This window comes from Larimichthys crocea, chromosome I (genome assembly GCF_000972845.2).
Source record: "Larimichthys crocea isolate SSNF chromosome I, L_crocea_2.0, whole genome shotgun sequence".
In the NCBI taxonomy this organism is placed as follows: domain Eukaryota; kingdom Metazoa; phylum Chordata; class Actinopteri; family Sciaenidae; genus Larimichthys; species Larimichthys crocea.
In genome coordinates, this window is record NC_040011.1 from 21,322,153 (window position 1) to 21,334,944 (window position 12,792).

The 12,792-nt window shown below is 42.4% G+C and overlaps 1 protein-coding gene across 7 annotated transcripts in view; it reads right to left on the reverse strand.

Annotated features, from left to right (window-relative positions):
• Positions 1 to 8,920: 8,920 nt before the first annotated feature.
• The window catches only part of hspa12a (heat shock protein 12A), a 72,619-nt gene continuing 68,747 nt past the window's right edge, over positions 8,921 to 12,792 (reverse strand). For 2 of the 7 annotated variants that reach the window (XM_027279966.1, XM_027279940.1), the window contains 3 exons: positions 11,758 to 11,844; positions 9,481 to 9,585; positions 8,923 to 9,385 (listed from right to left, as the gene is read on the reverse strand). In XM_027279966.1, the coding sequence (XP_027135767.1) occupies positions 9,123 to 9,385; positions 9,481 to 9,585; positions 11,758 to 11,844 (455 nt within the window). In that variant the 3' untranslated portion in view covers positions 8,923 to 9,122. Of the gene's footprint in view, positions 9,386 to 9,480; positions 9,586 to 11,757; positions 11,845 to 12,792 lie in introns of all 7 variants that reach the window. The other 5 variants (XM_027279961.1, XM_027279949.1, XM_027279942.1 and 2 more) reach the window with 4 other exon arrangements.

A 12,792-nucleotide genomic window follows, 5' to 3' on the forward strand; every position in this document is an offset into this window, starting at 1 on the left:
GCAGTGATACACCTGTTGAAGCTGTCCTCTTTTATAGTTTTGGCTCCCTATACAGGGCTATTGATCGATATCCCATCCTCAGCCTCATTCCTCCAATGTTAAAAAGTAGGGAAATTTTTAAGGAAGGCAGCAGTAACGTTTCTTCTCCTCTGCTCCTGAGGGCACTTTCTTCACTTATCGACACAAAAGAATATGTAGATGATCAGGAAGGGCCACGCAATGCCCCCGTGATTTCGGTTCAATGATTGGAATTACGGTTTGGCCATAGACCTCCTCTTCGAGGGTGGTCTCAGCATTTTCCCTCTCTCTCGTCAGGATTTTCAACTGGCGTTCCAACTGACAACAGCTCAGCAGCCCAGTGGCCATGTGAGCATTATTGGCTTCATTTGAACTGTCTGTGTAAAATGGCCGACAGAGGACAGCAGAGCAGCTAGCACATTAGCGCTAGCTGTAAAGACTGCTAATGCTAACATTAGCAGCCAATGCTAAAATTAGTGCAAATAGTAAGTGCTAGCTAGCGATAGCTATATCGATAGTGAGCCATATATCGATAGTGAGCGCCGGAGTGAGCAGCCGCTTGTTACAGCAGCTCCAAACTTTCTACCTCTTTTTGTGTTTTTTTGTTGTGTTTTTACCTCATCGACACTTTAAGCAAGTGTGCAACTATGGATGTTCACATTGTGACATCGTGGTCTGCTCCTGCTGTTTTCCGCACTTTTTGGTGTGGCTGTGGGAAATACATTGAACACGCGCTCACCATCAACTACGGCTCCATTGTTTACACCGGATCAGCTGTTAGGCCTGCGGACAACACCACCTTCACTGCGCGGAGCGGCCGGAGATCCCAGAGGTTCCGGAGGAAGAGAAGAGGATGCAGAGCGGGAGTGAAGCGCCGGGAGAGAGGAAAGACGGTTATAACCATGTTTACCATCTGTCATCTGGGAAATGTAAGATCTCTCCCAAACAAGATGGAAGAGCTAACGGCGTGACCCGCTGCAGACGGGAGTACGGGCATGCCGCTTATGTGCTTTACGGAGACGTGGCTGACTGAACTTTCTCCGGACTCGCACATTAACCTGGACGGATTCCAGCTCGTCCGGGCGGACCGAAAGCACCAGAGAGCGGGTAAGAAGAAGGGAGGGGGGTCGTTGTTTGTGAACGATGATGGTGCCACCCGGGGACACATCAGGTGAAGGAGCAACTCTGCACCAGAGACCTGGAGCTGTTAGCGGTCAGCATGCGGCCATATACTCCTTGAGGAGTTTTCACGTTCATTGCCGTGACTGTGTTCCCTCCCCCTGCGGTCGCCCTGCTGCAGCTACAGACCTCGATCCACACTGTCGTTCGCTCGCTCCTAAACCAACACCCCCAATGATCATTGCCTAACAAGTTAAATGTGTAACATGCTAACTGTTATAGCATTACCATAAGAATTCAATACAGTCCTGTTAAATGCTAAAAGCTAACGTGCTAATGTTAATTGCAGCGCGTTGTCTGTCTAAAAATGACAGACAATGACAGCAGAGCAGCTAGCGTGTTTAACAATAACATCAGCCATTAAGTATAAATACATGCTAATATAACATGGTAATGCTAACCTGGTAATGGTAACCTGCTAAGCTTATGATTACTATAGCCACTAAAATTAAATCATGCTCATTGTTAATGCTAAGTTAAATGCTAATGTTTAATTGCTAGCACGTTAAGGCTACCACTAATTTCAGTCCACTAAGAATACATGTTAATGCTAACATGCTAATATTAGTTGTTAGCGCGTCAGAGGACAGCAGAGAAGCTAGCGCGTTACTGTAAAGACATGCTAACTGGTAACATTAACGGCCAATGTTAAATGAATGCAAATGCTAATATACTAATTAACATTAGCCACTAAAAATTAAAGACTGGTAATTGCTAACATGACGCGCTAGACAATTATCATTGACATGTTAGCAATTGCCATGTTTTTAATTTTTTAGTGGCTTAGCGGCTAATGCTGATTTAGTGGATAATAGTCACTAAGCCACTAAAAATAAAAGACATTGTAATTGCTCCTGTGTCTAAATAAACATGTTAAAAATGACTATTTGAGTGTGTTTTTGACTACAGACCCCCGGCAAACAGCCACTCGCACTCTCAAAATGTCAGCGTTAAAATGCCAATGCTAAAATGATAATGCTAACATGTTAATGTAAACATGCTAAATATTAACATCGTAATGTTAACATGCTAATGCTAACTGCTAGCCCATCAGCGCTAACATGAGCTGATAATAACATGAAATAACATGCTAATGCTAACATGCTATGCACATGCTAAGTTAACATCAATGCTAACTGCTGGCGCATCAGCGTTAACATGTTAAGCTAACATGCTAATGCAACATGCTAATGGTAACTGCTAGCTAAAAAAGCCTAATGCTAATGCTAGCACGTAAGTGGCTGCGCTCCTGTGTCTAAATAAACTGTAAAAATGACGTGTGAGGTGTGCTTTTTTGGATACAGACCCCCAGCAACAGCCCACTCGTCATCTCCAAATTTCTTTCTAGTACTGAATTTGCTGATCAGTGTCAGTAATAATGTATGGGGACGACGGGGCCAGAGTCAGGCACACTCAAAATTTCTTTAGAAATTTTTTCTAGTATTAAACTTTTTCTTACGCCCTTTTTTTGGTTCGCTACTCTCCCAGAGTTTTTGTCGCACATACACAAAACGGTATCGAAACGTGTGCGGCTCGGCCGGGACTGTGGTGCTATGACTTTTCTAAGAGTTTCGGCAAACGGTTTTGCCAAAAATCCAGAAAAACTAAGCCAAAAAATGAATGGGTGTGTATTGCGAGAACTTTCGCAGAGCGAGAGGAGTGATGTCATCGCTAGAGTGGAGAGGGGAGAGAACGATCAGTATTCGACTACCTGGCCGGCTCAAATGTCCAGCTACAACTGATATCCTTCAAATGTAGGAAAATCGGGTGATCGCAGTGATACACTATTGAAGCTGTCTCCTATAGGTTTTTGGCTCCAACAGGCTGATTGATCGCTACTCCCCGCCAACAGCCTCATATACTCCCATGTTTATTTTGAGCCGAGAATTTTCTAGAAGACCAGAAGCAATTGTGCTTTCTCTCTGAGTCCTACGGCCAAATTTATAACAATTTTCGCCTGAAACTTGGCACAGACATTTTAACAAGACGAGCATTCTTCTGGTCATTTCAGATTTTGGTTTGAGGCATACCTCATAGGTTTTTTTTTGGCCACCTTCAAGGGGGATCATTCAGACATATACTGTGCATCTCAGGGGGACAGACAGTGCATGCAGCACCTGTGACTAATTACTCTGACCTGCAGCTCACCCTGGTTGCTTGGCAACCTCAAGCATGCCTTTGACTAACTTTTGAAGTCCTGTATGATATCAGACTATCAAGACTACATTTTTAATGTCGGCCATTTTATCCTTGTCTCTCACAAACACATAGAGAGACAGACACACCACACACAGGCAGACAGACAGGCAGACGCACACACACACACACACACACAACACACAGATCAAGCACACATGTACGCACACACACACACACACACAGGACAGGTTTTTCAAAATAAGAGTCCCTTCAAAAAAAGAGCCCAATAAAAAGGCAATGATGACACAGCTTGTTGTATTAATACTGAATTTTCTGAGCAGTGTCAGTAATAATGCATGGGGGCGACGGGGCCAGAGTCAGGCACACTCAAAATTTCTTTAGAAATTTTTCTAGTTATTCTTACGCCCTTTTTTTGGCTCGCTACTCCTCCCAGAGTTTTTGTCGCACAAAACGGGTATCAAAACGACCGGCTCGGCCGGGAATTGATTGCTATGACTTTTCTAAGACTTTCGGGAAAAACGGTTTTGCCAAAAATCGCCAAAAACCACGCCAAAAAATGAATGGGTGTGTATTGCGAGAACTTTCCAGAGCTAGAGTGAGTGATGTCATCGCTAGAGTGGAGAGGGGAGAGAACGATCCGTGAAAAAAAAAAACGTACGACTACCGTGGCCTCAAATGAGCCATACAGACACGATTTATACATAGAAGAGTAGCAAAATTTGTCATTCACCACATTCGCCTGCCAAAGCGTCAGACTATAGTTTTGGCATGACACGCAAATATGCGGCAGCAACTCCCATCCTCAGCCTCATATACTCCCATGTTAAAAAGGCGGGAAATTTTCTGGAGGAAAAGCAGAAGCAACGTTCTCTCTCTGCTCCTAAGGTCACATTTCTTTAGTTATCAACACAAAACGACTATGTAGACGATCAGGAAGGGCTCACGATGCTGAAAGTTAAGCCGGTTCAATGATTGGAATTACGGTTTGGCCAAAAGTCCTTCCTCTTCGAGGGAAGGTCTCAGCATTTTCTCTCAGTCTCAGGATTTTTAACTGACATTTTAACAGGTTCAAATCAGCTGCTGCTAATTAGGTCCTGGTTGCTTGGCAACCTCAGTCTGCTTGAAAGAGGAGAGGGGGGAGGGGCCAGCAGGCAGAAGCGGTGGCCATTTTAGTAGTTCTTGGCACTTAATTTGAACTTGTCTGTCTAAAATGGCAGACAGAGACAGCAGAGCAGCTAGTGCATTAACATGCTAATGATAATTAGCATTAGCCACTAGGAATTAAATACATGCTAATGTTAACATGATCATGCCAACATGCTAATTGCTAGCATGTAAGCGCTGGCTGCTCCTGTGTCTAAATAAACATGTTAAAAATGACTGTTTGAGGTGTGCTTTTTGGATACAGACCCCCAGCAACAGCCCACTCGTCACTCTCAAAATTTCTTTTCTAGTACTGAATTTGCTGAGCAGCGTCAGTAATAATGCATGGGGACGACGGGGCCAGAGTCACGCACACTCAAAATTTCTATAGAAATTTTTCTAGTTATTAAACTTATTCTTACGCCCTTTTTTTGTCTCACATACACAAAACGGGTATTAAAACGACCGGCTCGGCCGGGAATCGATTGCTATGACTTTTCTAAGACTTTCGGCAAACAGTTTTGCCAAAAATCGCCAAAAACCACGCCAAAAAATGAATGGGTGTGTATTGCGAGAACTTTCCAGAGCTAGAGTGAGTGATGTCATCGCTAGAGTGGAGGGGGAGGGAAAAAGTCGGCGAAAAATACATTTGTAAACTGCGACTGTGGCCGCAAATGCACAGCTACAGACATGATTATCCCCTCAAACGTAGGAAAATTCGAGGCGGTCGCAGTGATAACACTGTTGAAGCTGTCTCTGTTATAGTTTTGGCTCCCTATGCGCTAATTGATCGACTACTCCCCCTCACAGCCTCATATACTCCCATGTTAAAAAAGTGGGAAATTTTCTGGAGGAAGGCAGAAGTAACATTTCTCTCTCTTGCTCCTGAGGGCACATTTCTTCATTTATCGACACAAAACGAATATGTAGACAATCAGGAAGGACTCATCCTGCTTGTGGTCAAGCCAGTTCAATGATTGGAAATACGGTTTTGGCCAGAAATCCTTCCTGTTCGAGAGGAGGTCTCAGCATTTTCTCTCAGTCTCTAAGTGACATTCTAACAGGTGCAGTAACTGCTCTGCTGATTACAGTTGATCCTGGTTGCTTGGCAACCTCAGCCTGCTTGAAGGAGGAGAGGGGGGAGGGGCCAGCAGAAGCCGAGCAGCAGCCATTTTAGTAGTTCTTGGCACTTAATTTGAACCTGTCTGTGTAAAATGGCAGACAGGAGAGCAGCTAGCGCGTCAGCGCTAGCTGTAAAGAGCACGTGTGCTTGCTCTGACTCTTGAGGCCAAAGTTTATACAATTTTTGCCTGAAACTTGGCACAGACATGCTCCACGAGACGAGCATTCTTCTAGTCATTTCAGATTTTGGTTTGAGGCATACCTTATAGGTTTTTTTTGGCCACCTTCGAGGGGGATCATTCAGACATATACTGTGCATCTCAGTGGGACAGACAGGCTGCATGCAGCACCTGTGATTAATTACTCTGACCTGCAGCTCACCCTGGTTGCTTGGCAACCTCAAGCATGCCTTTGACTAACTTTTTTGAAGTCTCTGTATGATATCAGACTATCAAGACTACGGCCATTTTATCCTTGTCTCTCACAAACACATAGAGAGACAGACACACCACACACAGGCAGACAGACAGGCAGACGCACACACACACACACACACACACACACACACACACACAGATCAAGCACACATGTATGCACACACACACACACGCATAGGACAAGTTTTTCAAAATAAGAGTCCCTTCAAAATAAGAGCCCAGTAAAAAGGCAATGATGACACAGCTTGTTGTATTAATACTGAATTTGCTGAGCAGTGTCAGTAATAATGCATGGGGATGACGGGGCCAGAGTTAGGCACACTCAAAATTTCTTTAGAAATTTTTCTAGTTCTTCTTATGCTTATTCTTACGCCCTTTTTTTTTGTCGCACACACACAAAACAGGTATCAAAACGTGCAGCTCGGCCGGGAATCGATTGCTATGACTTTTCGGCAAATGTTTTTGGCGATTTTTGGCAAAAACGTTTGCCGAAAAGTCATAGCAATCGATTCCCGGCCGACACAAAAAAATGAATGGGTGTGTACTGCGAGAACTTTCCAGAGCTAGAGTGAGTGATGTCATTGCTAGAGTGGAGAGGGAGAGAAAAAGTCGTCGAAAAATAAATTTGTAAACTGCGACTGTGGCCGCAAATGTGAAGCTACAGAAATCATTTATAGCTAGAAACGTAGGAAAATTCGAGGCTGCCAGCTTTATAGTTTTGGCGTGACACGCAAAAATGTGGCAGCAACTCCAATCCTCAGCCTCATACACTCCCATGTTAAAAAGGCGGGAAATTTTCTGGAGGAAGGCAGAAGTAACGTTTCTCTCTCTTGCTCCTAAGGGCACATTTCTTCATTTATCGACACAAAACGAATATGTAGGCGATCAGGAAGGACACACGATGCTCCCAGTTATGTCGGTTCAATGATTGGAAATACGGTTTGGCCAGAGATCCCTCCTCTTCGAGGGAAGGTCTCAGCATTTTCTCTCAGTCTCTGTCAGGATTTCCAACTGACATTTTAAGACAGGTGCAGATCAGCTGCTGCTGATTTGGTCCTGGTTGCTTGTCAACCTCAGCCTGCTTGAAGGAGGAGAGGGGGGAGGGGCCAGCAGGCAGAAAATGCTAATGTTAACATGCTAATGTTAATTCTTAGTGCATCAACGCTAACATGATAATGTTAACATGTTAATGATAACAAGCTAATGGTAATTGTTAATGCTAACATTTTAATACTAATTGCTAGTGCATCAGCGTTAACATGCTAATGTTAACATGCTAATGGTAACATGCTAATGTTAATTGCTAGCACGTCATTGCATCAGCGTTAACATGCTAATGCTAACATGCTAATGCTAACATGCTAATGCTAACATGCTAATGTTAACATGTTAACATTAACTAGCTTTAGCCACTAAGAATGAAATACATGATAATGTTAACATGCTAATGCTAAAATGCTAATTGCTAGCGCATCAGCGCGAACATACTAATGTTAACATGTTAATGTTAATTGCTAGTGCATCAGCGCTAACATGCTAATGCTAACATGCTAATGCTAACATGCTAATGGTAATTGTGAGCGTGTAAGTGCTAGCTGCTCCAGTGTCTAAATAAACATGTTAAAAATTACTATTTGAGGTGTTTTTTTTTTCTAGTTAATAAATATGTCCAAAATGTTATAGTACTCCATCACCATATGAGAAACATATATGTCTCTTTAGCTGCTTAATGCTCCACTGTGTTCACCAGCTCATCTCTGTCTGTCTATCTGCTGTTTGCTGCTGATCAGGCTGTAAACAGTGTGATCAGAGCTCTTCATCCAAAAGATGATCGACATGATTGTGCTTAAAATACACCCATAAAGTACTTTTGGTGGATAGATGAAGAGAAATGTGGTATTTTCAGATTAGCCACTGTGTTCTTCTGTTGAAAAGCAGAAGCAAAGAGCTGTGATAGCCCGGGCTCTGTATGGACCACCATCATCGACCGCTTTGTAAGCCATTTCCCTCAGTCCAGTCTCCTGAGGCCTACAAGCACTCTTCTCTACGCCTGCTGCTGTCTGTCTGTCTAATCGTAAATCCTGAAATAATCCATAGTACCCATCTGCTTTGATCCCATGTGTGTGACTCATGTTCAGTATGTGCATGTATGTGCACGTAATGTTGTCCCCTCCCAAGGCTTTCCAGCACAATGAGACAGACTATTTCCAGTCAGGAGCCTGAGGGTCACTGAGGGCTTCAATTTCACCCATATTAATATTTTTTAATATCCCTCACTGTGGGGTTATGAAAATCCACACAGACATGAGACGGGGCCATTAAAATCTAGACTCCACAGTAGTCCCACGTCAGTGGTTATAGTACTCTAATGACTGGAAGTGAAAAGTTATATCACCATTAATATCTTCCCTGACTTCTAATGCAGGTCAGGAGGTGTTTTTATAGTGAGTGCTGCGTTTCCACCAGCTCCATTTATACCTCTGCTCCCTAATAAGTACATATGTCGGTCCACTGTCATCCATAATAATCAATGAACCACTCTAAATCTATATCTGTGATCTATAATAGTGAAACCTCTGTCATCACTGATGACTAATGACCTCTGCTAGTGCCAAAGTTCATAATACTTTAAAAAATCTTATGAGTAAGATCGACACACTGATTGAAGCACATTCCTCTAAAGCAGAAATCAGGTTTGTAGAAGAAGGCATATATATATATAGATATATAAGATATATAAATATAGATACTAATATATATATATATATATATATATGCATCTTAGAGAATTAAAGCTTTAAGCCGAGTTTCAGGAGCCGGACCACATCTCAACTGCGCCACTTCACTCGCGTCACTCACAATCTTTAATTTAGTCAATAAATCATATAAACATATCTTGTTGATGGTGTGGTCCATGCTTGTGAATAACTGGCACATTCCCGGTAATTGCTGATCTGTAAGCTGAACCTGAACCTGATCCCTAACCTGCAACTTTGCCTGCCCCATTCCTGCTGTTACTGCTGGAAACTTGTGTTTGAATTTGAAAGTGCATGCTAAACACACTCACTTGCTTTTGCGCAGGGCGTGTTCCACACTGTGGCCCCTGAACTTTTTGTAGTAGTCAATGAAGGAGAAGGGCAGGTTAATGTTGAGGGGGTTGGTTCTATCGGGGGCTGCCGCCCTCTTCCGAGACTCAAATGCAATCATTAGGTCCACCCAGGCGGCCGGCCTCTTGATCTTAAATTGGTCGATGAAATCTTGGCCAAAGATCTTACACAGCAGCTTCTCAAATTCATAGTCAATCCCAAGAGAGCCATAGGGACCACCTGGGGAAAGAGGAGTTATACTTGTAATTGATAATTAATAACAATAGGATGTCACCTCAGCTGCAGAAAGCAGAAAGAAATTGCTGTTTTTTAACCTGAGGCCTTGTAGAGTTCCTTCAGATGTCCCTCTGGTAGACGGATCTGATGGACAGTCAGGTCCACTGTTCCTCCACCACAGTCCACCACCACATACCGGTCACCTGCACAGAGCATACACAAAGATGCAACATATCTGGTATACAGCCACTGCCTCTTCACCACGACTCTGCTGTTTTGAGGAACGTTCCCAAGGGAAGCTGAATGTGACTCTTTGTGACAGTTTAGTTTTGAACCAGGCCACACAGAGCTGTAGCTGTGGCATCTGCAGCACAGTGGTGAGGTGATGAAAGAAGAGACAGTGACTCAGGTTTGCCTTTGGCACAGATCACATGGTGGACAGCGGCTGACACCTGGACATCATGAGTAACAGTGAAACACAACAACTTTTAACTACATTTCATAGACCACGTGTGAGTGTGCAGCTATACTAATGGCTTTTAAAAGGTACCAACTCCATTTGTATTTTACTCAATAATGTCTCCTGAAGTCCAACTGAAATCACAGTTATTCATTGGAAATTCAAGAGGCTCCAAACCATGTGACTGATTCACATTGTATGTTTGTTTGTTATGTGTAAAGGCTAGGGCTGTCAATCGATTAAAAAATTAAATTAACTAATTAATCGCAAAAATTTCTGTAATTAATCGCGATTAATTTATCAATCAATTAATTGCATTTTTCTGAGACTGAAGCTTATAATGAATATTTATTTATGTAAAATTATCAAATTAATGTAGAATAAACCCAGAGAAAGTATATTTAAATTAATTTATTTTATTGGCTTAAGGTGCACATATGCACAGTGCAAATAGAAAAAAGCCAGAATGAGGAAATATACTGACGAGTGCCACACTCCTGTAGTGTAGACTGGCGAGGTCCCGTGGAGGTAATTTCAGCAGGGTGTTTTGCTTTGAGGTGATATGTTAAAGTCGTGTTACTTCTGTGGAATTTAAATTCGGCTTTGCAAACTGTGCAAATTGCCTTGTTTTTGTCCAACGAGCCGTCGGGCAACTTTTTAAAATGAAATGTTCCCCCTAAAAGTCCGTCCTTATCCATCTTTCCGCCATAGACTCTCTTTTAGTTAGGATAGATCATAGACATATATACATAGATGCCTCACTGAGCAGGTTGGTCCGTTGCTGCGATACGTTAACGCGTCTGCCATATTGGATGTGGCAGATCTGCCCGTAAACTAATACAAGCAGGGCCGGTTTTAGCTATGGGCAATGTGGGCGACCGCCCAGGGCGCAGTCTCCGTGAGGGCTTTAAGTTAATGCCTCTTATACACCCATTCACACACACACTAATATATCTGGGAAACAAAGCTCTACTTTGCCACATCCAAAATGGCGGCGACGTCGACGTACGATTCAGCGCTCAAAAAGGCTATGGGTCAGCCGCCACCGGAAGTAAACAAAACCGCGTTAATTTATTTGAACGCGTTAATTGCATACATTTTTTTTAACGTGTTAATTGTTTAAAATTAATCGACTAAATTAACGCGTTAATTTTGACAGCACTAGTAAAGGCACTTAAGGGGCATAGGAATACTTAAGTCTGCCCATAATTTCTATGAGTTGAAAATGACAACAATACACTCACTTCATCTGACAAGGCGGCAAACAAGCAGCGAGACGATCAGACAGTTTGTAAACAAACCACATTCACTAACTACTTCATTCTGTTGTAAACTCAACGTGAACACACCTGACATGTTGTTAATTATCCTCCATCACACAGTCAGACTAACAGCGTGTAAACTGTGATTGATGTTCACAGCAGGCAGTTTGGGTCATTTTGCTGTTCCAGCATTGTTTTGCTAGTCTTCTCTTCCAAATATACTTGAACTTACCTCAGAGTTTGTTTACAACCTATCTGATCATCTACTTGTCGGATTGACTTTAAGTGATGATGTTCCAAGATCTCAGAAATCCCATGAGTTAGTACAATGTTATCAAAACTAAAAGAACCAATGCAAAGTGCTCTGAAAATCAAACCGAAGTTGAGCCATACCTAATATAGATGAAATGTAATAAAAATGTAAAAAAAAACACATTTACCTTTTATGTCTTTTTGTGTAAATATGACTCTCTGTCTCTACAGATCTCCAGTTAATTAAAGTATCACAAACATCCCAGCATGCTCTATATCTACCAACATCTAAAGCTAGTGCCTAATATGACAGATTAGCAGCACAGGAAACCTCAAGACCATTCACCGTAGAGGAACAGGAAACGTAATCATAACATGATAAAAGAAGAGAAAGACTCTACCTTCTTCCAGCTCCGACCAAAGCTCCCCTATGACATTTTCCACCAAAAAGGTGCGGCTCTGCCGGTTGCGCCGAACATGCTCCTTAGCTGGTTGTTAACAGAGAGAGAATGTTCTGGTGAGCGTGATGAAGGCGTGAAGCTCTGCAGTGTGAAGCTGTGTGGCTCATATAGAGTGTTGCGTGAGGCAAGTGGCAGGCTGAAGTGCACATGGATTCATACAGTGATCAAGTCTGATCCCTGCAGACTTCTAAACAAAGTTATTCAGTCTAAAACAAGAAGAGCCGAGCATGAGTACAATGAGTATAAAGTATAAGTATAAAGATGCAATCAACAGCTTTTTAACTATCTGTCACAAGAGAGTGACCAATCATGTTCATCACAGTGAGAACGTGGGGAAAGTGACGGCTTTAAAACGCTAGACAAAACATCAAGACTTCATCAGGACATCATTTAAGAACCTGTGACTGCAAGAACACATCTGACTTTCCAAAGAGAACCATGACGAGAACAATCGACCAAGCAGGTTCAGAATTCTACATTAACACTTCAAGATTGGAAAGGAAAACACATCCAGGCTATGATGCTAGTTTAAGCTCAAAGTCTGAGTCTGATAGGTGGTTTTGATTAATAGAAAATTTTCTAAAAATATCTGCACACCGACAAAAATATTCATGTTTTTACTTCCTACAACCACAGTCTACTACTGCAGGCTATTGAACCTCGAGTTCAGTGAAGCCTTGTGACCTTGTGAGGTTAACTGGCTAATAGCAGGAAGAGCTGGCAGAAGTAAATGTCAGAGGGACATTTCCTACTACACAGAGGAAACAATACAGAGAAGGAAGGACAACTCTCATTAGCTTTGCAGAGGGCATGAGAGAGGTCTACACTTAACATTACGTCAGCCTAACATTCCAACAACATTATATAAATGCACAACAGTTACTTGACAATGATTTTCAACAGAACAGTTCTATTACAAAATTAATATTTAAAAAAAACAACAAAACAATAAAGCTGTCACTGCAAAATGTGTCC